At 42.8% G+C, this 23,784-nt stretch overlaps 2 protein-coding genes across 2 annotated transcripts; both read left to right on the top strand.

The window, feature by feature from the left end:
* Positions 1-420: 420 nt before the first annotated feature.
* On the top strand, positions 421-1,242 carry LOC117144642 (seminase). Its single transcript, XM_033309937.1, has one exon. It carries the CDS (start codon positions 421-423, stop codon positions 1,216-1,218), a length of 798 nt encoding a protein of 265 aa, XP_033165828.1. The 3' UTR covers positions 1,219-1,242.
* A 1,441-nt stretch (positions 1,243-2,683) lies between these two features.
* LOC117144652 (tubulin beta chain) lies at positions 2,684-23,776 on the top strand. Its single transcript, XM_033309951.1, has 7 exons — positions 2,684-2,953; positions 16,560-16,794; positions 17,751-17,980; positions 21,047-21,214; positions 21,677-21,941; positions 23,200-23,522; positions 23,590-23,776. The coding sequence occupies exons 1-7, from the start codon at positions 2,897-2,899 to the stop codon at positions 23,683-23,685; spliced, it is 1,374 nt and encodes a 457-aa protein (XP_033165842.1). The 5' UTR covers positions 2,684-2,896; the 3' UTR covers positions 23,686-23,776.
* The last annotated feature ends 8 nt before the right edge of the window (positions 23,777-23,784 follow it).

Below are 23,784 nucleotides of genomic sequence, written 5' to 3'. Positions count from 1 at the left end.
TGGGTTAGACTCTCCACTCACACACTCAAACTTTTCGCGTAATCGACTCCACGACGCCGCTGTCACGGCCAAAATCCCATTGGCCAGTGGAACTTCTTTATGGTAAGACGACATTCCAACTTAACTCCATGCGAAATTATGTTTCCTTGAGTTTTGCTGATTTTTATCAGTTCAGGATGAACTATTTATATGGTTTTTTTAAAGAGTGCTTAAGATGTTTGCAGCGAAAAGTTGATCCTAAATCAGATTTTCTCTGCAAAGTTATAAATTAATCGAAACTATTAATAAGTACTTAGATCTTAAATATTACAGAATATTTTTCGTAGCCACTGTAGACTTTTCTCAGGGAACGAATCAATTTCGAGCCATTCGAAGAAACTGTTGTAAGAATGTAAGCCCATCATTTTCTCTTCAAAAGCCATGGATTCATGTTGGGCACTCGTTCAGCTGCTGTTTATTCTAAATTCCGTGAGAACAGAAGCTGGGGATAGAGAGGAGCGGTCGGGCAGGTTCCATCCCAGGATCTATAATGGCATAAAGACGACTGTGGAATCTCTTGGAGGAGTTGGCATTCAGCTCTTCAATGGGAGAAAGCTCGTCTGCTCCGCAACACTACTCACACCGCGACATATCCTTACGGCAGCCCATTGTTTCGAAAACTTGAAGTGGTCTTGGTTCCACGTGATCGGTGGAAGGTCAGCGGAATTCACTTGGCACGGCAACTACTTCCGGAGGAATCTACTTATATGGGTGCAAATTCATCCGAACTATGCAAAAATGAAATTCATCGCGGATGTCGCGGTGGCGAAGACCAAGTATCCGTTGAGGGGCAAGAACATTGGCTACGCCCAGGTCTGTCGATCGGTACTGCATCCAAGGGATAAACTCATTGCCGCCGGTTGGGGATTCGAAGGTGGCATCTGGGATGAGTCCAGGAAGAAAACTTTTCGCTCGATGAAAGTTGGTATTGTGAGTAGACGGAATTGCGAGAAGCAGCTGGGTCGCAAGATGCCACCCAATATCATCTGTGCCGGTGCCTACAACCACAAGACTCTCTGCTTCGGCGACTCCGGCGGACCACTTCTGTTGGGGCGGCAAGTTTGTGGCATCAACACGTGGACTTTCAAATGCGGCAACAACGAAAAGCCAGACGTGTACATGGATGTGCGATACTACGCCAACTTTATTAAAAGAACTATTTACAGAATGGGCTTTTGAAGAAATTGACTCAATTAAACATCAATCCATCCCACCAACAAAAATTGTAGTATCACTTTTTAAATTTATCATATTTGAGCATTACAAAATAAAAACACTGTCTATCTAAGTTTACAACTTAGTAATAAATTTAATTTTAAACTAGTATTATGCGTGTGTGACTCTACAGACTTCATGTTATTTCATTTCAGCAGCGTTGTTTATTGTCAAGCTCATGTAGCTGATAACCTAGATATTTCTGTCTAAAATGACTAACTAAACCGCTTCCAATTAAGTATGTAGATTAGTTTGGTTTGTTCAAGCTATTCTATGATTTACAAGGCAGTAATTGGAAAACAAATTTATACTGATTATATGGCATATAATAAAATATATGTTCAATACTCAAACAACTAACTTTTTATATTTGAATTACATTTTTACATTTAGCTACATTTCAATTTTGTAAAAGCGCAATTGCTACGTGCATGTACAATTCTACAAGTCTGATTGAAGAAAGCTGTTGTAGAATGTAGAATGTGGCGCTCTTTGCACCTTAGACTCACGTGCTGTCACTCATTCTTGGACTCTCTTCTTTCTCTCCCCTCTCTCTGTCTTTTCCCTGAGAATTCTCACCAGCTCAGCGAAGCGTAAGATGGGAGAAAGAATTGCAGCGTTGGCGCCTCGCCGGTAAAAATCATACGATAAAGGGGGAAAGTCGGGAAAAGCGGGAAGACATACACGCTGCTAGGGAAAATATCTTGCTGTGTCCCACAGTTTCACTTAAACTAATGTATTTACGACCTCTGCTCTTCGCGCTCTCTGCACTTCGAAAAATCGGGGAAGATATTGCCGCATTTTTGGATCGTGATTCAAATAAATATGCTCTCTATTGAAGAGGATTTCAGCACGAATAAATGGTTCGGGTATTCATTGCTTTTCGAATGAATGTTTTTATTGTTCATCATTTAAGAATCATTGTTTAAAGCATAAGCAAGCAATCCGTTCTAATTGATAATCTTTATCTAAAGTGTTAATATAATTTGGGTCATTTTGTAAGGAAATGTTCCACCTGTAAATAAAAGTAATAACCTGTTTAATAAAATAAACCTGTTTTATAGGAACTCTAAAAATGTATATACAGCTGTGCTCAAGATAACAGCAGCACTAACATATTATTACAACTATGTATAATTTTTAAGAGTAACAAAAGTTTCTTTGTAAAAACTTGTGTATTTTCACAATTCTGATCTCTGATCATCTGTTTAATATGAAATATTGTTATAAATTCAATACGTCGCCAAAACTATTTATATCAAATCAAAGATTGAAAACCATAATTTTATCATTTCTTATCATGCAAATTCGTAAAGATATGTTTATAAATATTTTTCCGAGTGGAAAACTAATGCGGCCCCCTTTAACCGTAGAGCACAAATTCCCCAGCGGGTCGCGGTCTCTCGCCATTCATTCAGTTCACGTTGGATTCTCAAAGCGAACGCGCGTCGATCGTGCTGCTCCCGAAAAGCTCTCCTCCGACTCTTCCCCGGATACAACCGAATGCGTGACCGATTGTGACTCAGATTCGGATTCAGATTCAGATTGATATAGTGCCTAATAATTGCTGATAGTGCGAGTGTGCGTCAGTGTGTTCAATTGAGTTAAGTTTGGCTGCCAAAGTTACTAATTCATTCGCGAAATGAGGGAAATTGTGCATCTGCAGGCGGGCCAGTGCGGCAATCAGATCGGTTCGAAGGTGCGTATAATTGATATTCCACCGGTGTTCGCATCGCAGACCTTTGCTCTATTTTCTAGATACTTTTCGCTATCCTAACCTCACATGTTTAATTATAAAACAGGGGAATAAAGAAGAAAGAGCGCTCTTTGCCTCTCTCACTGCGACTTTCTCTCTCTCTCTCTTGGCTTTTCACGTTTTGTTTTTAGTGGCCAGCAATTAAAATGGGAGGGTTGTGGGTGGAGGGGTGGCATAGATTATTTCGCCAGTTCGAGAAACTATAAAACTGCAAAACATTGAAGAAACCTAACGTACTTGCACTTATCTTATCGCTCGCAAGATACGAATATCAGCAACCTTAAAGTATCGCATTTAAATTACCTTGGACTCTATGCTCCGAGTCAATTAAACCCAGAAATCCGCTCGCAAACTAAGCAAAATCACCTCAGTCAGGTGTAAACAATTAGCTCGCCGCTCAGTTGAGAGCTTGTGATCAGCCGGCTATGCAAATCTGCACGGCAAGAAAAAGTAGGGCCTTTAAAAACATAAATTAACTTAACACGATTACTTAATCGTAATACAGTAGAACCCATTTAAACACAATTGCTATTGAAAATTGAATTACACATTACATTTTTATTATAGAATAGAAGTTGGTATTTTTTCAGTGTACCTGAAGGTTTCTCGTTTCAAGAAATCCGATCTGTGAACCAAGTATTTTTGGCGGGAACTCAGAGCAAACTGCGGCAGCTTAGTGCCCTGTTAGTAGCATTTTGAAACTGGCTCGAAGGTTTCTCAGAAGCTTCCGTCTTTTGGACAATTAATACAACTAACTGGTTCTGTAAACTAGTACTTTTCACGAGCTCTTATGATGTTTGCCCTCGCACAGTTGGCTGATCTTACCGTCATAAAGAACCCGTCGAAGGTTTCGTGGGTACTTCTAATTACGACAGAGGGGCTTGTAAATAATATCTGTATCTTGAACCGATATATGTATCTGACTCATGGCTGACTGTGACAAAGTGGCGGGCTTATGTGTGCGCTGCTTTCACTATCGCCGGCCTCTAATCAGTGGGCTTGTTTACACAACTTTAAACATAAATACTCGAAAAGTAGGAACTGATATGGGTTGCGCCGAAAATAGCAATTACATAGTGTGTTCTGGTATTTTGAGTAGAAAAGCGGCAGCATGTTTGCGGGCAATTAGAGGAGTGGAAATGAAAACAGCGCCCATTCTAAGCTAATTCAGCGCATTAACATTAACTCGCACAATTTGCCGCGTCATGAAAATCCAGCTACAGAAAGTCGTTGACGTTTGACACAGTTTTTTTTATAATGCCTATTTTTTTATATGTGTTTGTCTTTTTCCCGGCATTTCCCAGCGCAGTTTTCTCTGACCGTTTCTCTTTTCGCTCGCGTTGTGCGCTTTTCCTCTTGAGTTTTATGTAAACACATTTCCACATATTTTAAAGTACTTTTTTGCGTGTTTTCAACACTGCCTTTTGCAGTTAATTAGAACGCACTTTTCCGGGATAAGCCAAGCCCCCCCAACCGATTTTGTACGCCCCCGAATCGGAGCATTATTACATCCATATTTTGCGGCCATTGTTATGTGTAGCTATTGTGCAGCTAAAAAATAAATACGATTATTTATGCAATTTGCGCTTATCGAATCTTTATAGATGGCATAAAACTTGTTTGTTGGTGCATTAAATTTGAATATAATAATGGCGAACATATTTTGTTGCTTGTCCTATTCATGCGCTTGTTTTTTGTTTTTTTTTCTTTTTTGCACACTGGCCGATTTTGTGCCTTAATTGAATGTCCTTTTCTGATTAATTGGCTGTCAATATGAAATAATGTTGCAGCCTAGAATAAACAAATAATAAATGTGCAAAACTGCCTACGTGGCAAAATAGTGTGCACAATGCTGTGAATGGCGTAAATGGTGAATGTGATTTTTAAATAAATTTTCCAAAACTAATTGCTCCGCTGATAAAGGCCAATAGGCAAATAAAGAAAAAACTTAACAGATTGATTACACATTAAGAGCAGAGCTTATTCACACATGAATGGGCTGCAAACAGAATGGATTGTAATTATAAAAACAGAGCTTAACAATTGAAATCCCGGCAGCATACGCATGTTTTGTAAACATAATGTTTTCATTGAATCACGTTAAGCACAATTCGATTTTAAGCCAGACAGCAATTTAAGCCATTCTCATGGCTTCGATTAAATATGGCAAAATGCCGACGAAAACGTCTTCCGGCTTTTCTCTGCCAACACCCCGAAATTGATCACATATGTATGTATCGGCCGAGGCAAAGGCATCTATCCAAGGATATTTTGGCCTGCAGCTAGAGTTCGTTTTTCTTTTTCTTCATTATTTACATAAACCTAATTTTCCCTAAATCATTTTGTGAACAATAACAAGGAAAATCTATTTACGGCATGGCATAAAGCCGAAGGAAAAGCGTGGTGCCACCATGGCGAAGAAATTTATAGACGAGCAAAGCGGAGAAAGCGAAGCAAACGGGGAAAGCGGAGAAAGCCAGGCAAGAACAGACAATAAAATTAAAGAGTGGAATAAGCCAGGCTGCAACGGCTCCTTTGAGCCAGTGTGGCATGCAGTGTGGCACACCCATATAGCCTGCCCCAGGATACGTTTGTTTGGCCCATAATGGCAGGGCATCATCGAGCAGCGCCAAAATAATGCACAAAATTGAATTATCGATGACGCTCGCTGGCAGCCGTAATTTCTTTATGGTTACCCGATATCGAGCCGGGTAACTGGGGAATCGGTCGGATTACATTATGGCCCGGCATTACGGCTTGCCACGTCATAGGTAATGCCCTCGCTCGTATGCAAATGCGATTTTCATGCGGCATTGCATATACATACATACATATTCCGACGCTGATGGGTGGGCCAGGATAAACAAGCCATCGTTAACTTAGTTGGCATCTTCCATTCAGTTGGATCATATGCTGGTGTATTATACTCCACTTGCAAATTGTATTTCCACTTTCAGTCGACTGGCTTTTCGATGCCAATGAATGTTGATTAGCAATCGAAGATTGCACTTATGTGGACCGATTTCGTATTGGTTCTTAGAATGGTCAACAATTACCTCAGTAACCAAGCGCAAAATATCGAAAAGGAAAAAACTGGCAAGGGAATCGAGGAAAAAGCACAACCAAGGGTTAAAATATCCCATTTTTTCGCCGGCGAAATATTTTTCAATTTACATAAAAATGCGTTTATGCATACCAAATGAGCCGTACTCACACACACACACACACACCAACACACCCTTTTGCAGCTGCTAGCGCGCAGCGTCCTTGCGCCTAGCAGTATGCAATAGAAAATGGAAATGGAAAAGGAGGCCGGAGGCGTGGCAGGTGGTGGAAGGGCACAGTCGACGCTCTGCTCCGCTGCACAAACTGATTATAAATAAACAAAAGGGAATTTTTATAAATATTTTCCACACACCACACAAACTCACCACCCCGCCATTTGCGTAGCTGCTGGCTTGATGGAATATAAAAATTACTTATTTATGTATATATTTTTGCTCAGTTACGCTTTGCTTTGAACATGTGCATGCAAATTGATGAACAAAGGCGAAATCACAAAAAAAATGAAACTGTGCATAAATATTAGGAAAACGTGCGGAGAAAATGCGGCAAAGGGAAAAAGCTTAACTCCATTCTTTTCGTATTGTCATCTCATCGTCACCCTTTTGCTATACAACCATGCAATTTTACAACAAAAGCGATCTTAATAGTAGTAATTAGGATTATAATAGAAATAAAAAACAAATGAAGAATCCTTTTAATACTCATACATCATAGCTATTAAAGTAGATATTTTGTTAGCACTTGTTCACAAATTCATTGGCCAAGATGCCCAACTGAAGGAAGAAGTTGACCAATCATTTGGTTTATATACTTTTCCTTTACCATATATGCTTGCCCTTCTCAGAGGACAGCAAACACAGCCGAAAATGACCGAAATGGAAGCCCAAGTGCTGCTCCTGCCTTTGTGGGCACCTGTAAGCCGCTTGCTCCCTCTGAGCCGACAGGTTGGCCAGGCCAACAGGCGGTGGGTATATGGGTAGCGGCCATGTGGGCAGTACGGCAAATGGCCATTTGTTATTTATTTAACACTTTTAAAAAGCATTCCGCTCTTTTGCTCATTAATATCTCATGCTGCTCTTAACGCCATTCAGACAGCCAGTTCTCGGGCAAAAGTGCAAATTGCATATGGTAAGTGGAGTTGGATTGCCAGGGAGTTCGGGGCATACATATGTTTCATTACCATTGTTATTCGAGCAATTGTTTTGCTCGCTCGCTCTCAGGCGCATATTTTTTTGTTGTTAATTTTTGTTTTTCGCAGCCTTTCAGCTTTTCAATTACTTTGGTAATTTTATATTATTGAAATTGCAAGCCGCAAATTGTAATTATTGCGCATTACACTGCCAACGAGCTCTGCACGACGGCAGATAAGGCCCAGCCATGAAATATGTTGGTCCGTTGTAATCTGGTATTTACGAAAAAAAAATTAATAATACAATAAAGCAGCAGCTGGCAATGCGTTTTAAACACGCCCAGTTCTCGCCGGCCACGGCAATTTATTTATTTATGCAATTGGATTTGCCGGCTATGCGAACAACAAATTGCTGTCTTTTCGATAAGAAGGCAGAAATATTTTACACACGCCCTCGGCTTTCGGAGAAAGCCGGCTGATAAAGCATTTGGCCGGCAGATATTAACCGCAAAACGCCAGCAAATTTATGGCAAAGCGGGGCGTAATTAAGCCAAAATACAAAATGCAAAACACAGCTACCAGAAATAACAATAATCAAGATTGGTTTGGCTCTGCTTTTGCACGTGGTATATTTTTCGATTCATTTCGGATCGTTTTATTTTATTTGCGCAAATTGCGTTGACTAATTGTGCGACCAAAAACACGAAATGAATTGCCTAAATAAACAGAGTGCAAAAGTGCAATTCGGAATGCAGGATGCTCTGCCAGGATATGGTCTTGAAATCATCTAGTTTATATGAAATTGGATATACATTTTAGTGAATACAAGGCCGTAGAACTCTCTGATCCATTTTTGTGAGCGTGATATTTTTTGGCCAACCAAATGCTATATAAATTATACCCCAGCAGCTGATTGAATACACTAAACGCAAAAATAACGAAAGCAAATGCGCGAAACCTCATTAAAAACCAATGTGGTCAAAATATTTATCATTCATGTGCTCCTGCTAAATCCACGCTCGACTACCGTTTGTTTGCATTTGTTTGGACAAACATATGTCCGGCTGCATGTCCTTGAAAGATTAACATCGGTTTTATTATTTATGGCAGTCGTTGGCATGAGGGGGAAAGCATTTTTGCGAAAAGAAATTCGATATTTCAGGCGAACAAAACCGCAATCGAACGCATAACTTGGCCTAAATGCGGGCGATGGTTGGATGAGAAACGATGGCGAATCTGAATCAACAATCTGGTTTCGGTTTTCGGCCATAATGATGGCTAGATCAACACATTTGCCAAATTGTGCAGATAGGCGCACACATACATATCAAAGCATAATTTAAATTTGTGGTCTGTCAAGTTAGCGCAACGAAATTAATCAAAATATTTTGAGAGCTACGAGTGTTGCAATTATTTTTGGTTTCCACTCGCCAACTCGACTGAATTCTCACCAATATTCGTGGCAATCCAATTAAGTGCGATTTTCTGCACTGTATTAGTTTTAGAGCCGAAGCCATCAGGACTTCAAAACGTTCGCCATAATATTCCCGCATTTTACACACAAGTTTTTCAATTTGCCGTATTTGCATTTGCATTTGCCTTATATTGTATTTTATTTCGGGCTTATTTGACAAACAGTATTAATTGGATTTTTTATGCTCGCACATATATTACCAGTCATTCCGCATTCGAAATGGCAAAATGGCAATTAAAATGAAAAATAAAAACATTGCGCGGGAATTGTGTAAAAAGTTTTGCATCGCCCGATCAAATGGTCAAAGGGAAATTCACGCTTGGTGGTAATAAAAATTAATTTCATTGTGGAATCATAAAAATCGTTATAGGATATTCCCGCAAAATGACCAAGTTTTATCTGCAAATGCACTCGTCCTGCGGGACAGAGATAGAAGTAGATCGAAATTGATTAATAGAGCGAAAGTTTGCTCAGTACTTTATCTGTCCCACTCTCAGCGATTCTACTGCATTTACCACCAATCATTATAAAAAACATGAAATATTTTGATAGCGAACTTGAGTGAAAAAAAGAAGGTAATGGTATTATATTCATTAATATCCAACAGCGATTCATTTGTCCAGCACTTAATAAAGCCAGACCTCAAATAGATCGTAAAAAATCATGTTCGCTGTCGAAAAAAAAGGGCAGTACATAATATTTCTGGCACATATTTGTGGCAGGTACATTGCCACAGATAAATTGGAGTTTCTGCTATGTTCTTTAGGGATTATCGTGTCGTATTTGTTTCGTGGATTAACTCCGCCCATTTCGCTACCCTCCCAACGAACCTGTCTTAATTTCTTTGATGGCTCAGATGCTCCATCGCCAATTCAGGTGGTTGTGGCATCCACTTGCCATTTAGCACCACATGCGCTCACTCCTTAACACAAAGCACAAAAATGCTTTCGCCTGACACTGTTTATTTATTTAACTTTTGCCAAAGTGTTCTTCAGGCCATGAACTTCATATCGCTTACCATATAAATATTATTATTATTATTACCCTCTTTGCCACAGGCAACCGGCCTAAATTCACGGTTTTGTATCTGAGTATGAGAGTGTGTGTGGAATGATGAAGTGCAAGTGGCAGTTGTTTATATGTATGGTGTGGCAGGAGCGTAAAATATACGGCGGAGTCTGCTCCACAAACTGTGGCCATTAGCAAATATTATTGCAACCCTTCGAACGACAGCTTCCTCTGAATTTAGAAAATCATCTTTTAAGATGACTTAAAGTAAGCTTTATAGTTTCAGCTTAAGATAACTCCCAAAATGCATGCACATCAAAAACGATTTATGTATTTTTGTAAAGTTGAATTTTTTGTAACTTGAAAACGTCTTAAGAAATCGAAAATCGGAACACATCTCATTGCCGCATCAACGGCAATGGCATTAGAGCGACACCTGGGCACAAATCAAATCTGATTTGGGCCATGTTTGCCTCGTTTTGACCACGGAGCAGCAAACAATCGAGGCCATGGTGGCCACGCACACCACGTCGCTCACGCAGACAGACGCACCAGCACGCACATCAACACACACATGGACAAACACAGACGCACCGTGCACATTAGTTAAGTCAATAGCAGTTCGACCAACGAAATATACAATAAATATTTACATATCTAAATCGACAATTATTGAAATCTCAATTGAAATTGTTTGTTAGCCACATTGGTCTCTGTCTGTATGCGAGTTTAAATGAAGCCATACGCACCGTTGATGCGCACACATCATTCTATATCTGCAAGATACATTGATTTCTATAGGAGGGAAAAATCTGAGAGCCATTGGAATCTTACAAGACGACAGATGCCAGCAGAGGATTAACCCTCGAGAGCAGTGATTATATACCAACAGGCGAGGGATGCCTAAGAAGTTGGAAAGATACACATTCGCCTTCTGTCCTCAAAAGTCTGTCAACTTTTGTTAATAATTTATTAATATTTAGTAATAGAGTCAATCGATTGAAAAGCCAAATAAATATTCGCTTTTTCTTAGATGCTTGTTATTTAAGTCATTTATAGAAATAGAAAATTGATATAGAAAGCTGCGCGCTTTCAAGTATTAAATTTACTATATAATTTATCAGTTATTGAATCACCGTCAACTTTTAACTATTGTTTCCTAAATTAGCTCTTGGAAACCTCACTGCAACTCAATTATTTGAGCTCAATGAAGCCGTCGCATTTATTCAATTTCCACCCATGCTCTCGCCGCCAACAGTGCGTATGAGTTATGGAAATTTTAATTATAAGCTATTTGATGTTGCACTTAGACTGCGTCATCGCTGTCCTTGTGTGAGTGTGTGTGTGTTTATGCACACAGACGGCACCACACAATAAGCCGAAAGCCGAATGACCAATACTAATGAACCAATATTTGCATATCCTTGCTAGACAAGAGTCTTTGGCCGAGCCTTGAACCTGCCGCCCTCGTCGATTAAGTCGGAGCCATCGTGTGGCATGGCATCTTGAATTTTAACAAGCATTTAGCAATTTAATGCCGATGGCAATTAAATGAATATAAAAATTAAAACAACAACATAAACAACGCAGTTTGCAGGACCCGAAAAAAAAGGAATTGGAAAAACACTGCTCGGCGAATGCAATGCAATGCAACGCAACGCACTGATAATGACAATTAGTGGCCACATTTAAATTGATGCACTTGACGATAAATGCAATTGCAAATTCAGCCACCATGCGTGTGTACAAAGGGTAATTTACAGAGGAAAAATTGCATTTTTCTGGCGAACCCAACTCGCCTCGAAACTCACACGTGCCGTCCAAATTGAGGCTGCTTTATATGAGTGTATGGGCATGTGGGGCAATAAATTGCAGCTGCATCGCCAATTGCTTCATTCGCAATGGCTACGTGAGTCTAATTATGCTGCTCCGTTTCGCAGGACTCTGCCGAGCAAAGCCAGGCTATATTCACACTCGGAATAAAGGGTTTTTACAATTTGGAGGATATACCCTGGGATTGGCTTAAACAATTAGTTCCCCTGTAATTTCTTTCATTTTCCATAAAATATTTGAACTCAGTAATAAGTTATGGGAACTCTGAAAATATCCTAGATAATTTGCAGGCGAGCGGAGCCTTTTTTTGCTGAGTGCCAGCTTTTTATGGCCCTAAACGACGTCGGCCAATAAAGACAACATGCGAGTGTAGCGCATATCTGTCAACTGTCGATAAGATCCTTTTAGTGTTATTACAAAATATCCTTATATTTGCAGCTCCATTCCGGGGAGGAGCATTAAACGTAGTTTGGGGTACAATTCGTTATTTGCCTTGTGCACACATAAATTGCATTTTTGAGCAGTTGGAGACGGATGGAGCTCAGCTGCCAATTGCCAGAATCCAGTATCCGGTTTTCAGTTACCAATACCAGTTACCAGTTACCAGCTAACAGCTGCCCAGCGCTGAGGATATATGCCATATAGAGATGGTGGATTTATACGTTTTGTTCTTCTTTTTTTTTGCGCTGCGAATCGAATGGTTTATGGCCGCAGGCTGCAAAGTGTCATTCGTCGATGGGCGGCCGTTAAGTTTCCAGAGTGTTTTGGCATTTTCGATTTTATGGCAAGGGTTATTTTGTGCCGGCCAAAGCTCATTACTCTAATGGACGCCAAATGCAATGCCCCATCCGGCGCATATTCAAATAGATTTTTCGAAATTAAAATAAATTAACTTGGGCGAACGCTTTGCATTTTAAGCGTTCGCCCGCAAATCGCGCGGATTTGTCGCACATTTGTAAATTTGCAAATGATCGAAATGCGCTGAAATCCTGTTTATTATTTTATAATTAGCTTAATGCCGGTGGCCGAAAATTGAATTGCATTTTCAGTTTGCTGCGCTCTCTCAGCGGGCATAAGTGGGTTAAGAAGTCGCCCGAGGAGTTGGGCATGCGGGTTAATTCGTTTGCGGCTGGATTTTTAATCATTTTCACACAAGAACTTTAATTAGAAATGCAAAATATTTTTTTTGTTTGTCTTCAGGCATTGAATGTGGGCACATTGAAATGCATAGATATTTAATTATTTATTTTAATTGAATTTTAATAAATGTGGCATAGTGTCAGACAACCTAACAATTATAATTTTAGTGCAATGAATAATTTTTTAATTTCTTGTGGGCCTGCTGACAACTTAATTAAAATGCTCGCAAAAAATGGTTTGCATTCACGCTTGTGCCAAACGCAGAAATCTAAATTAAATCACATAATCAAGTTGGACAGAGGATATTTTCATGAAATTGAATTGAAATAGCGAAGCGAAGTGCGGCGCAATCATTTCGCATGTCAAGCTCAGCGCCTTGAGACAAACTTGGGCATCATTTAATATTTATTGCTGCAATTGTTTATTATTTATGTGAGCCGCGAGCTACGGCAGCAAATTTAGTATGCAAACGCAGCTGCCGAGCAATCTGCAACCCCCTGGCCACGCCCCTCAAATCCAGCGCCGCCCACCGCTCGTTCACTTCCGGTGCGACATGCACTTCCGTCGCTTTGCGCCACGCGCATCCTTGTCCAAAGCAAGCTGAAATGTCCTTTTAGAGCCGGTGGCTACGCAGAACAGAACTCAACGGAGATACAGTCGAGAAAAATAATTTATTCAACATGTATTATTCAATAAACAACAAAGTAGCACACCTTAGAGGTAATTTAAAGTCATGGCAGTATTATATAATAATATTTAAACATGATGCATTAATTATAAGGTTTCCTATTCTAAATAGATTCAAGGTAAAGTTCTAGCTTCAGTAAATTTTAAGAATTAAACATTTTACATTAGTTGCATAGGTTTTGTTTCCCGTGTAAAAACAGGTCAGAATTAATTTATTCGCGTTTTTTCCTCACTTCCTGCGGATCGCGACTTTGCCACTTGACTTTTGTCTCGGTTTTTGTGCAAACGCTTTGGGAATTTTAATTTTGGATTTCTTTCAAGTAAGACCAAGGAGTTTGGGAGCCACAAAAAGCGGGCGCCGCAAAATGGCGCCGCTTTGGTCAACGCACGCAGCTCTTTTGTTTACTTTTAATTTGATCATTGGCGCTTTTTTCATCCTGTGGCCTTCCAAGTGGCTTTCGCCAGGTTCCGAAGCGTCGCTTGCTCTCGGCCACATGGAAGTAATTTTGTAATTAAGCAATTTGACCGCAGCCAGTGAAAAGTTTTAAGCAAATGAAGGCAGCGTAATTGTTTTTTTTTTTCTGGCGGGGGGGTTGGATTCCCCGAAATGGGAATCTGATGGCCTGTCGCGGAGCACTTTACCCACTTCAAAAACTGCCAAACATGGGCGCTGGTCGTGGCCATATTTTGGTGTATTCTTTTTGGTTGTCAGGAGCAAGCGAATGATGGGCAGATCGACTGGCAAAAGTTTTTGTAAATAAATTATGCTGCTCACTCAATGCCAACGGCCGGCTAACGGAGCGTGAGTAGTCGGAAAAGAAAAGCGCTTATCTGCAATTGGCTTGCTAGAAAGCATTTGAATTTCCCCACAGGCAACAAGTGCCAGGGCGCAGGGTCCAAGGAGCAAGGACGAAGGACGCAGGACGCAGGACGCAGGACTCCCATGCGGGCGTATAGAAGGGGACAGGGACTGGGACCGTGCATGCAAATCAAAGTTATTGTCAAGCCAAAAGTGCCCACCGATGCGTACAATTGAGTGTCATATTTCCAGTTTGTTATGTATGCAAAAGCCAGCATGTGAGGGCCAAAACTTCTGCCACTGCCACTGCCAACTGCGAAAGTTTTCTTGGCCAGCGATTTTTCTTGTCTCTATTTTGGCCTTGCCATGCAACTTGTTATCATTGTTGCGTGTCTAAGAGCCAATGGAGGAGCAAAACTTTTGCCAAACAATCGCACTGGCAGCGCAAACATTTATGCGGCTCTTGGATTAGCATGGCATGGTGTCTTCGGAAAAGCTGAATGCCAAAAAGATACAGATACGCGCGCACACACATAGCATATGCTTTGGGGGGCTGGTACAAAAAGGACGACGATGGGGCTCTTTGTGTGTGTGCAATCAACCGTTATCAAATTTTTCGAACTTTTACAACTTTCACCTAGCCCTTTTTACTTTGTCCGCTGGCTGGGAAAACTTCAACGCTTTACGCAAGCCACTTAACTATTTATGGCCCAAATGCAGGCGTGTGTGTGTGCTCCGGGAATCCCCGACAAGAGTGTGCCTCAAAGTGCTCGATGGAATGTCTGACAAGCGGGCTTGACATAAACACCGGGTGCCATGCATTATTCAGGACATTTCCTTCCTGCACAGAGGAAAATACTTGGCTTGCATGCTGTCACTTCAACTTAAACATGCTCCTTTCATTACATCAAAATAATATGGAGAAAACTCAATACCAAGCAAATTGGTTTATTTAAATAGCTATTATCATTCAATCTATAAATTTTTATTTTTGTTATCTATTTTAATCACCGATATTGGAGATACTGAAGATTTTAATTGAAGCGCAAGTCTTTTTGCATGCCACCAGTTTTGATCAGCCAATAGCAGTCTATATCATTTGAATATGTCACAGATAAGATATGGATGATATCGAATCTACCGAATTGATTGCCAATTTCGGTGATGGGTTTCTCTCTGTGCTGTCATTTCCTCGACAGTCACTTGAGTTTATGGCATTTTCAAGGGAAAAGTCGCATCTTCAGCGCCATGTGCGACTAATTAAAATTCATATTCAGTAATCAATCTGCCGGTGACCTTCGGTATTACCAGCCAAGCTGGAATAAATGCGTGAAAAAATACTCGCATATAAAAGTGAATTCATGGCCCTTGGCTGCCACTGCTGCCTTTTAGTCCATTAAAAATCATTTCGATCAGTGGGAGCCGCGGCAGGCCGAGCGCACACATTGCGATTTTCTCACAATTAGCATTTTTCCCCATTTTCTCCCGTTTTCCTTCCATTTTCCCGCACTTTGTCCCCCCGCCACGCACTCACCTGTCGCGCGGAGCGGGGAGCGGGGGACAGGGGAGGCGATTGAAACATTTTTAAAAATTTGAAATTCATATGCGCAGCAAACGTGAAATGTTTTGCCAAGCGTATTGTGCAATAAAAAATAAAGAGCCAAACCAAAAACAAAACAAACACGAATCGAGCTGGAGAATTTCTTGTGTAAATAAAATCGAGAAACGCTATTGAGAGGGAGAACGGACACGCATACATATATACATATATTTTCGTGCGCAGGTATATGTGTATGAAAATACCTAAAAGGATTCAATTATTCCCGCTCGTTACACAACAACAAAAAAATAACACGGCATGAAAAAATTGCGCGCCCATGGAAGTATGCAACAGAAATTGCTCACGGCATGTAAAGTGCTCGCTGTGCGGGTGTATGTGTGTGGGTGCGAGTGCTTGTGTGTGTGTGTGAGTGGGGGAGGGGAGGCTAGGAAGGGTGGGGTCATGCAGCATATGCACGCGCATAAATCGACGACAGATACGAGAACTTCGATGGCGACGGCAATAAAAGCAGGAGGCATGTAAAAAGGACACTCATATTTATATGCATTGATTGCCAAAGCAATGCAACACAAACACACATACACACTCTCCCACACTCACACCACATTGATTGTAAAATAATATTTCTGAAAAGGAAAACGTAGGCAAGAGGCTCGCGAAATTTCATTGCATACCAGCGGACGCTGTCACGAAATATCACGCATACGTCATGTGAAACGAACGGTGGGTCGCATATGCAAATGCGCTCATTGCGACCACCGCATATTTGCATACAGCGGGCGGGCTCTCCATTATGCACTTAAATCATTATTGAACCGGCATTAAAGTAGCGCTTCTCTCTGCCACTTGCAGTTCTGGGAAATCATCTCCGACGAGCACGGCATCGATCCCAATGGTTACTACCACGGCGAGTCCGCCCTGCAGCACGAGCGGATCGATGTCTACTACAATGAGGCCAGCAGCGGCAAGTACGTGCCGCGAGCGGTGCTCATCGACCTGGAGCCGGGCACCATGGACTCCGTCCGCCAGTCGCCGATGGGCCAGCTCTTCCGGCCGGATAACTTCGTTTACGGACAGTCGGGAGCCGGTGAGTACACATTCAGCTGCAGATAATCGCTGGTGTTCCAAACCAAAAGAGATACGTTTTTGTGCGTCAACGTGACACGCCATAGATATGATATTAGCGATCTATTTTTTGATTGATATTTGATATTAGCAACATATTTTGTTTCATCATTTCCTTATCAATGCATTACTTAGGCCAATTTAGAAATCACACGTTTCCTCACTATTGAATAACAAGCTAGCTAGCTTAGCACCAAAAATGTCTGTAGAAAACAGTGGCTTTTCGATGTCCTCCTGTTTCTGTTTCGTAGCCAGCCTCTTTGGGCATTTTCCTAATGCATTTCCGTTGCACTCGTTAATGGGCGAATGTGGTGTTCATGTGCTAGGACGTGGCTTTTGTTTTCCTGCTGCTTTTCGGCATGCTTTTGTTTCGGCCAAAGTCCGCTGCCGCGCCATCATCGATGGTGCTGCGAGTGTCCTTTTGCCTCGGCAGTTATTGCAGCTGGGCCAGCCTGGTTGCAACATCGAAAACAGGAGCAGCAGCAGCAACATCCGTGACAACGGCAGCCACTGAGGGCGGCCTTATCCTTGCTTTGATAAGTGCCAGCCAATTGACAAGATGAGCACGGCATTGTTATCACAGGCGAGCTTATCAGCTAACAGCCGCCGGTGCGATAGTCCTGCCGCGGTCAGGACCTCCCGGCCGGCCCACTTCATGCTCAGCTGCCATGAGGATAATGACTATGATGGCTATGATGATTGCAATTATAAAATGGCCTGCGGATGACGATGAAAATTAATTTTGTACATGTCAGGCGCTGTTGCTGTGGCCTCCGTAATGACCCACAAACGCCGCGAACTTTGATGAGTTTTGGCGGAGTAGCACACAGCTATTATATGATCTAATTTAAGTACCGATAGCTTAGGAGCTTAACATTTATATGAATATTGTATTATAACATCTTGTTTATATCACAGGCAACAACTGGGCCAAGGGCCACTACACAGAGGGCGCCGAGCTGATCGACTCCGTGCTGGAGGTGCTGCGCAAGGAATCCGAGGGCTGCGACTGCCTGCAGGGCTTCCAGCTGGCGCACTCGCTGGGCGGAGGCACTGGCTCCGGCCTGGGCACGCTGCTCATCTCGAAGATTCGCGAGGAGTACCCCGACCGCATCATGAACTCCTTCTCCGTGGTGCCATCGCCCAAGGTGAGTGCCAGCGCACGTCCAACTTACCCACCCATGATAACGATGCAGCATATCATTATCATTGTGGTCATGACGAATGCAATCCGCTTAGCCAAATCAGCTTACTGCCGCGCACAATGGTGCCGGGAAATCAGGGTGTGTCCTCTGCTCTGCTGAACGGGGCAGTTGGCATCGAGCATGTACCACCATTTGGGACCAGCCATGGTGACGGTCCTAAGCCGACCCAAAAGCGCTTTACACCTGCACGCGTTTTGGCCAAATTAGCAGGCGAAAGCCGCCGAGAGCCGCTCCCGTTTATTTTCGTGTGTCGAAAGTATGCCACAAATGTTGTTTTATTTATGCAATTCATACGCTAAATTCAATTGGCGGCTTTGCGCGCCAACTGGGCCAGCTTTGTTCGAATTATTCTAATTAATTTGCAGGCGAAATTAGCGGCACCGCCAACGAGCAGCGGCCAAAGCCTAATTGCCAATGCAATTTTAATGCAATTTGGTGGCTCGAAATCGCAAGATCGAACACCTCCGCGTCCTTTCTTTTTTATATTTTTTTTGACACGCCTCAATTGGCGCTTAATTAACCCAGTTGCATATATTACACGTGCGCATTATAGTTGTAGAAATATTAATAGATGTATGGGTGGCACGTGATACGCCTTCAATTGCATTATACGCATTTAATTACATTTTGACGTTTAATTAAATTTATTCAGCGCAAAATTAATTGTCATTGGCAGGAGGTCCTGCTGATAGACAAGCAATTACAGCATTTTGCTTTGCTTTAACAAAAAACATTATAAAATGTTTTGCAGTAAAATCAAACTTTAGTTCATTTAATTAGCAAAATGTTGATCAAGACAAGGCTTAAGGATTATTTTAGCGCATAAACTATAATCTGGTTTTAAGTTTTAAGAGGAATAGATTGCAATCGATTGGGATTTTCGAGTGCATTCTGGACAAATGTAAGTTCCAAGACTCCGGAGAGAAGGTAGATTTGGTGAGGCGTGAAATTAACATTTGACAATGTTCTTATTGGCATATCGGAGTGCACAATAAATTTTATGGAATTTTTAGTGCAGCCCAGAGGGCACACACACACACACACACTTGAGCTGCGTTAAATTTATTACCGTCACGGCTGAACGCCAATGGTCAACTATTGAACCCGAACTTCAAACTCCAACCCATCGAACTGGGGGCTTAACTTTAAATGTGGAGTCAGGACTCCGGACCCCTCCGTCCCCCCTTCGATTGTTATTTATGTGCCATGCTGGTTTTGGCCGGCTTACCGCAATGTTTTGGCTTCGGCGGTCATTTTATTGCGGCCTGGCCTGACACATGCCTGTCACGTTATGGCGGTTTTAATGCGCGCTTGTTTGTGCGTATTTACATACATTTAAATATGTAATTTAATAGTTTTTCATAGGCCATGTAGAGGGCCTTTGTCGCTTTGATAGGCGTCATTTATGCAAATGCAGCCCATTCACACATAGCATGATCAGCGCGAAAAAAGCGGCAGCTCTCTCTCGTTTAAATCCTCAATATTTTGGCCTTTGATTAAAGTATTTAATTGCGTTCATTAATTAACGGAAGTCCCTTTCGGAAGACCGAAGCTGACTGAAGCTGAAGCATCCGACTGGTTGCCATGGCGCCCACTGAGATTTGCACCTGCCGTTTGGACAATGCAATGATATCAAAATGCATGCTCGTAAATCCTGCAGATTTTGAATCAAACACACACACACCCACAGATAAATATCGTGTCCTGGCGGTGTACAAATAGTGAGGCTGGCAACAAATACCAAATACAAAATGCAAAATGCATATGTACGAGCATAACTCATTAGTATTAACTGCATGTACCAGCTAAGCAGACAAAGGTGTGTGTTGTGCACAGGAAAAAAAAACTGTTATTTAACTAAACTTATTACAAATCAAATAGAATAATCATAAATGATATATAGAACAAGGAAGATTTCAAATCAAATAGTAGGCAAGTCTTTCTACTTTACCATTGCATTCGTTTAGCCACCTGCAAATACGACTTTTTGAGTTAAAATATATGTGATTTTATTTGTAACTAACTATATTAAGTTTGACATGTCCAGCGTGGCAAGATATTCTTCTCAAAAGTTTTCCACGTGCAAAGGACATAGAGTGGGTGGGTGGAGTTGCACGTTATCGCTCTAGGGCTGTGGCCATTAAATAATTGCCACAATTTATGTGCACACACTACGCATACGGCAAACTGAAGCTGGAGTGAAGTTTGTCGCATGCTTAACAGTGGCCGGTACGCATGAAATCCCTTTCCCTGCCCCTGCCACATTCAACATTGTACAACCGACGAGCAATGCATCTTGGCTGCGCAAATATAGAGGGCAAGCCAAAGATTATACATAATTTTCAATTTGCAGCATTCGAAACACACACCAGGCATGTATGAATGCGAATGTGAATGTGAATGGGGCTATACCTGGCACCCAGATGTTTGTGCAACATGCAACTGCATTTATGCAACAACTCTCGGCCTGAGTGCCGCTCCAGGCTCAAAATGGCATTAGCAACTGCTGGTTGCAGCCACAAACAACTGGCTGTATTAATAGGGTCTGCTATTCAGTTAGCACTGCATTCGAATTGCATCCTGTTGGCAGAATGCATTTTTCATGTCCATGCTTCAACCAGCCAGCCAGGCGATTGGGCCAAAAGAAGTGGGAATTAGACGGAGAGTGCGGACAATCGTTGATTATTGGCCAGAACAAATATGGCCAAAAGAGGTCTAGCCTTCAGGTTGCTCTGAAGAAGCTCAAGCTTAAAGGCATCCTTTAAATTTTCACTTCTAAGATACATACTTAAACGTATCTTTTTCTTATAGATTTGAAATAGGTACATTATGCATATGCATAAGCTTTAGCTCATCCATTTAACTAATTGATTTACACACACAATATTTGAATCTGGCTCCTTTGTGAGTCCGCCGATTGCTGATAGCATTGCTAATTAACAAAGTTGTATCTGCTCCTCCTTCTGCATGCCGCACTACCGCCTCCATCGACACCAAAAATGCGTCCAGGTATCCGACACTGTCGTGGAGCCGTACAATGCCACGCTGTCCATCCACCAGCTGGTGGAGAACACCGACGAGACCTTCTGCATTGACAACGAGGCTCTCTACGACATCTGCTTCCGCACGCTGAAGCTATCGTCGCCCACCTACGGCGATCTGAACCATCTCGTGTCCGTGAGTACCCCTAGTCAATCCATCTAATGCATCCTCTGTTTGTCTGTCCCATTCCCCCGTTCCCTGCTCCTGCTCCTGCTCCAATCGGAATCCATGGCGGGAAGGTGTCTGAGGTGGTGGTGGAGCCATATAACGCCACGTTGTCGCTGCACCAGCTAATTGTGGACACCGATGAGACGTTCTGCATCGACAACGAGGCTTTGTATGACATCTGCTATCAGAGCTTGCGCATCTGCTCGCCCACCTACCAGGATCTCAACCACCTAGTGTCCGTGAGTAGCCAAGATTTTAGCCTGAAGCGAAGATGAAGATGAGGATAACGATGACCAGATGTCCACAACAGGAGCAATAAGTTCACCCTAGCTTTCCAAATCCCAAAATCAAATCAAGAGAACATAACTTGAAATCCATGTACTCTTTATTTTTTCCTGAGAGTAATGTACCTTTTCCTCACCCAACCAGGTCACAATGTCCGGAGTGACCACCTGCCTGCGCTTCCCAGGCCAGCTGAACGCTGATCTTCGCAAGCTGGCGGTGAACATGGTGCCCTTCCCGCGTCTGCACTTCTTCATGCCCGGATTTGCTCCGCTGACCGCCAAGGGATCCCAGCAATATCGCGCCCTCACCGTGGCCGAGCTGACCCAGCAGATGTTCGATGCCAAAAACATGATGACCGCCTGTGATCCCCGGCACGGACGCTACCTCACCGTGGCCTGCATCTTCCGGGGTGAGTCCTGCCGTTTGATGAATGAACCACCCGGGGTGGAAAAAGAAAAATAGTTATTTAACAAGAAGCCCTAAACACTTTCACGCGTAGCCAGAAAACACAGAGATCCATTCATTCATCCATCCGCTCATTTATTCAGGAGCCCCCGCACCGGCTTATCCCAGCCAACTTTGTCACTTTGTCATGGGCAGCCGGCGGCGCACCTGTCCGCCGCTTTCCCGGACCCGCAGGCACGTAGTCGAGTCACCAGAGGTGGAGTAAGGGGGGTGGCTAGTAGTAGTAGTACCAAACCAATCTTCTTTCCTAAAAATCATAGGACTTGCTCACTTGCTCACGATTTGTTATCGTAGATATAGAGATATGGACACCCCCTTAGAATAGCACGACCCAGCCGTCTCTGGCCAACACCTTGGACTCCTGGGGCTTGGCTTTGGCGACGATTTTATTAGCCAAAGCCGAGCACTGGGCCTACTACTTATGGGCGCCACTAAAAATGATTAATGCCCGCTGGCTGGCGGCTAAAAAGGCTGCAATCCGTCAACGCGCACGTAGCGCAAATTTGTTAGCCACGGCATCGTGGCATGCCGCCCTCGCCACGCCCACCGAAAAGGTTGCTTCGCATTTTTTTCGCGCTAATTCCTAAATTAATAAACTGCGATGCGGCGCCCAAAAGTGTGCCGCATAATATTTCATTTGCTATTCCTTGTGTGCGCTCGCGCCGCTTTGGCCCCTTGCTTTTGACTGATGACTCGCAAAACGCGCGTAATTAGAAATTTACTTTCAAGATCCATTGGGGAATTGCGACCGCCGCCTGACACGGCCCCAGGCCCAACTAATCATGCCGAACGTGACTTGGCCTGCACTGTGTTCCAGCACCCGCACTCCAGCTTAGCCCAGATCCGGCGTCACCATCTCAGGATTCGTTTTCGTCTCCGACCGACTGCCAGAAATACTTGCAAAATAATTAATCACAAAAATGTGCGGAAAAAATGCCAGCGAGCAGGAATTTAAACAACTTTTTTAGTTACCTCCTGGGACTGTTTCAATGTTTCCATTCCCAAGCTCCGAGCTGAGATCCCAGTGCAGGTGGCCAGGTGCGCAGGCAGAACTTGGAAGCCATTTAGTATTTCATATTCAGGGATTTGGGGATTCCGGCGGCGCATCAAAGCGAACTTGCCTTTTGATGTAAATGTGTAAATGCGCACAGGAAGATTCCACGAAGGCATTTTTTTTTCAACGCTCATTCAATAATTAACAGGACCCATGTCCATGAAGGAGGTGGACACGCAGATGTACAACGTGCAGAGCAAGAACAGCAGCTACTTTGTCGAATGGATTCCCAACAACGTCAAGGTGGCCGTCTGCGACATCCCGCCCCGTGGCCTCAAGATGTCCGCCACCTTCATTGGCAACTCGACCGCCATCCAGGAGATCTTCAAGCGCATCTCCGAGCAGTTCACCGCCATGTTCCGGCGCAAGGCCTTCTTGCACTGGTACACCGGCGAGGGCATGGACGAGATGGAGTTCACCGAGGCCGAGAGCAACATGAACGACCTGATATCCGAGTACCAGCAGTACCAGGTGAGCGATCCCTCCATATCCTTGCAAGGCATCTTTAAAAACGATTTTATTTGGTTTCCTTCTTTAGGAGGCTACCGCCGACGACGAGGTGGAGTTCGATGACGAGCAGGGAGAGCAGGAAGGCTACGAGTCGGAGGTCCAACAGAACGGCAATGGCGAGTAAAGTCCTAGAAACTATCACAACAGTAGCTGTTTTCTGTATACTATTTTGTAAATTATTTGGCTCGAAAAGGCTTCAAATAAATATTTAGTAAATATAGTT

The sequence above is a fragment of the Drosophila mauritiana genome, chromosome 3R (assembly GCF_004382145.1).
Source record: "Drosophila mauritiana strain mau12 chromosome 3R, ASM438214v1, whole genome shotgun sequence".
In the NCBI taxonomy this organism is placed as follows: domain Eukaryota; kingdom Metazoa; phylum Arthropoda; class Insecta; order Diptera; family Drosophilidae; genus Drosophila; species Drosophila mauritiana.
The sequence above is the reverse complement of the archived record's forward strand: the minus strand, read 5'-3'. Positions and strand labels throughout refer to the sequence as shown.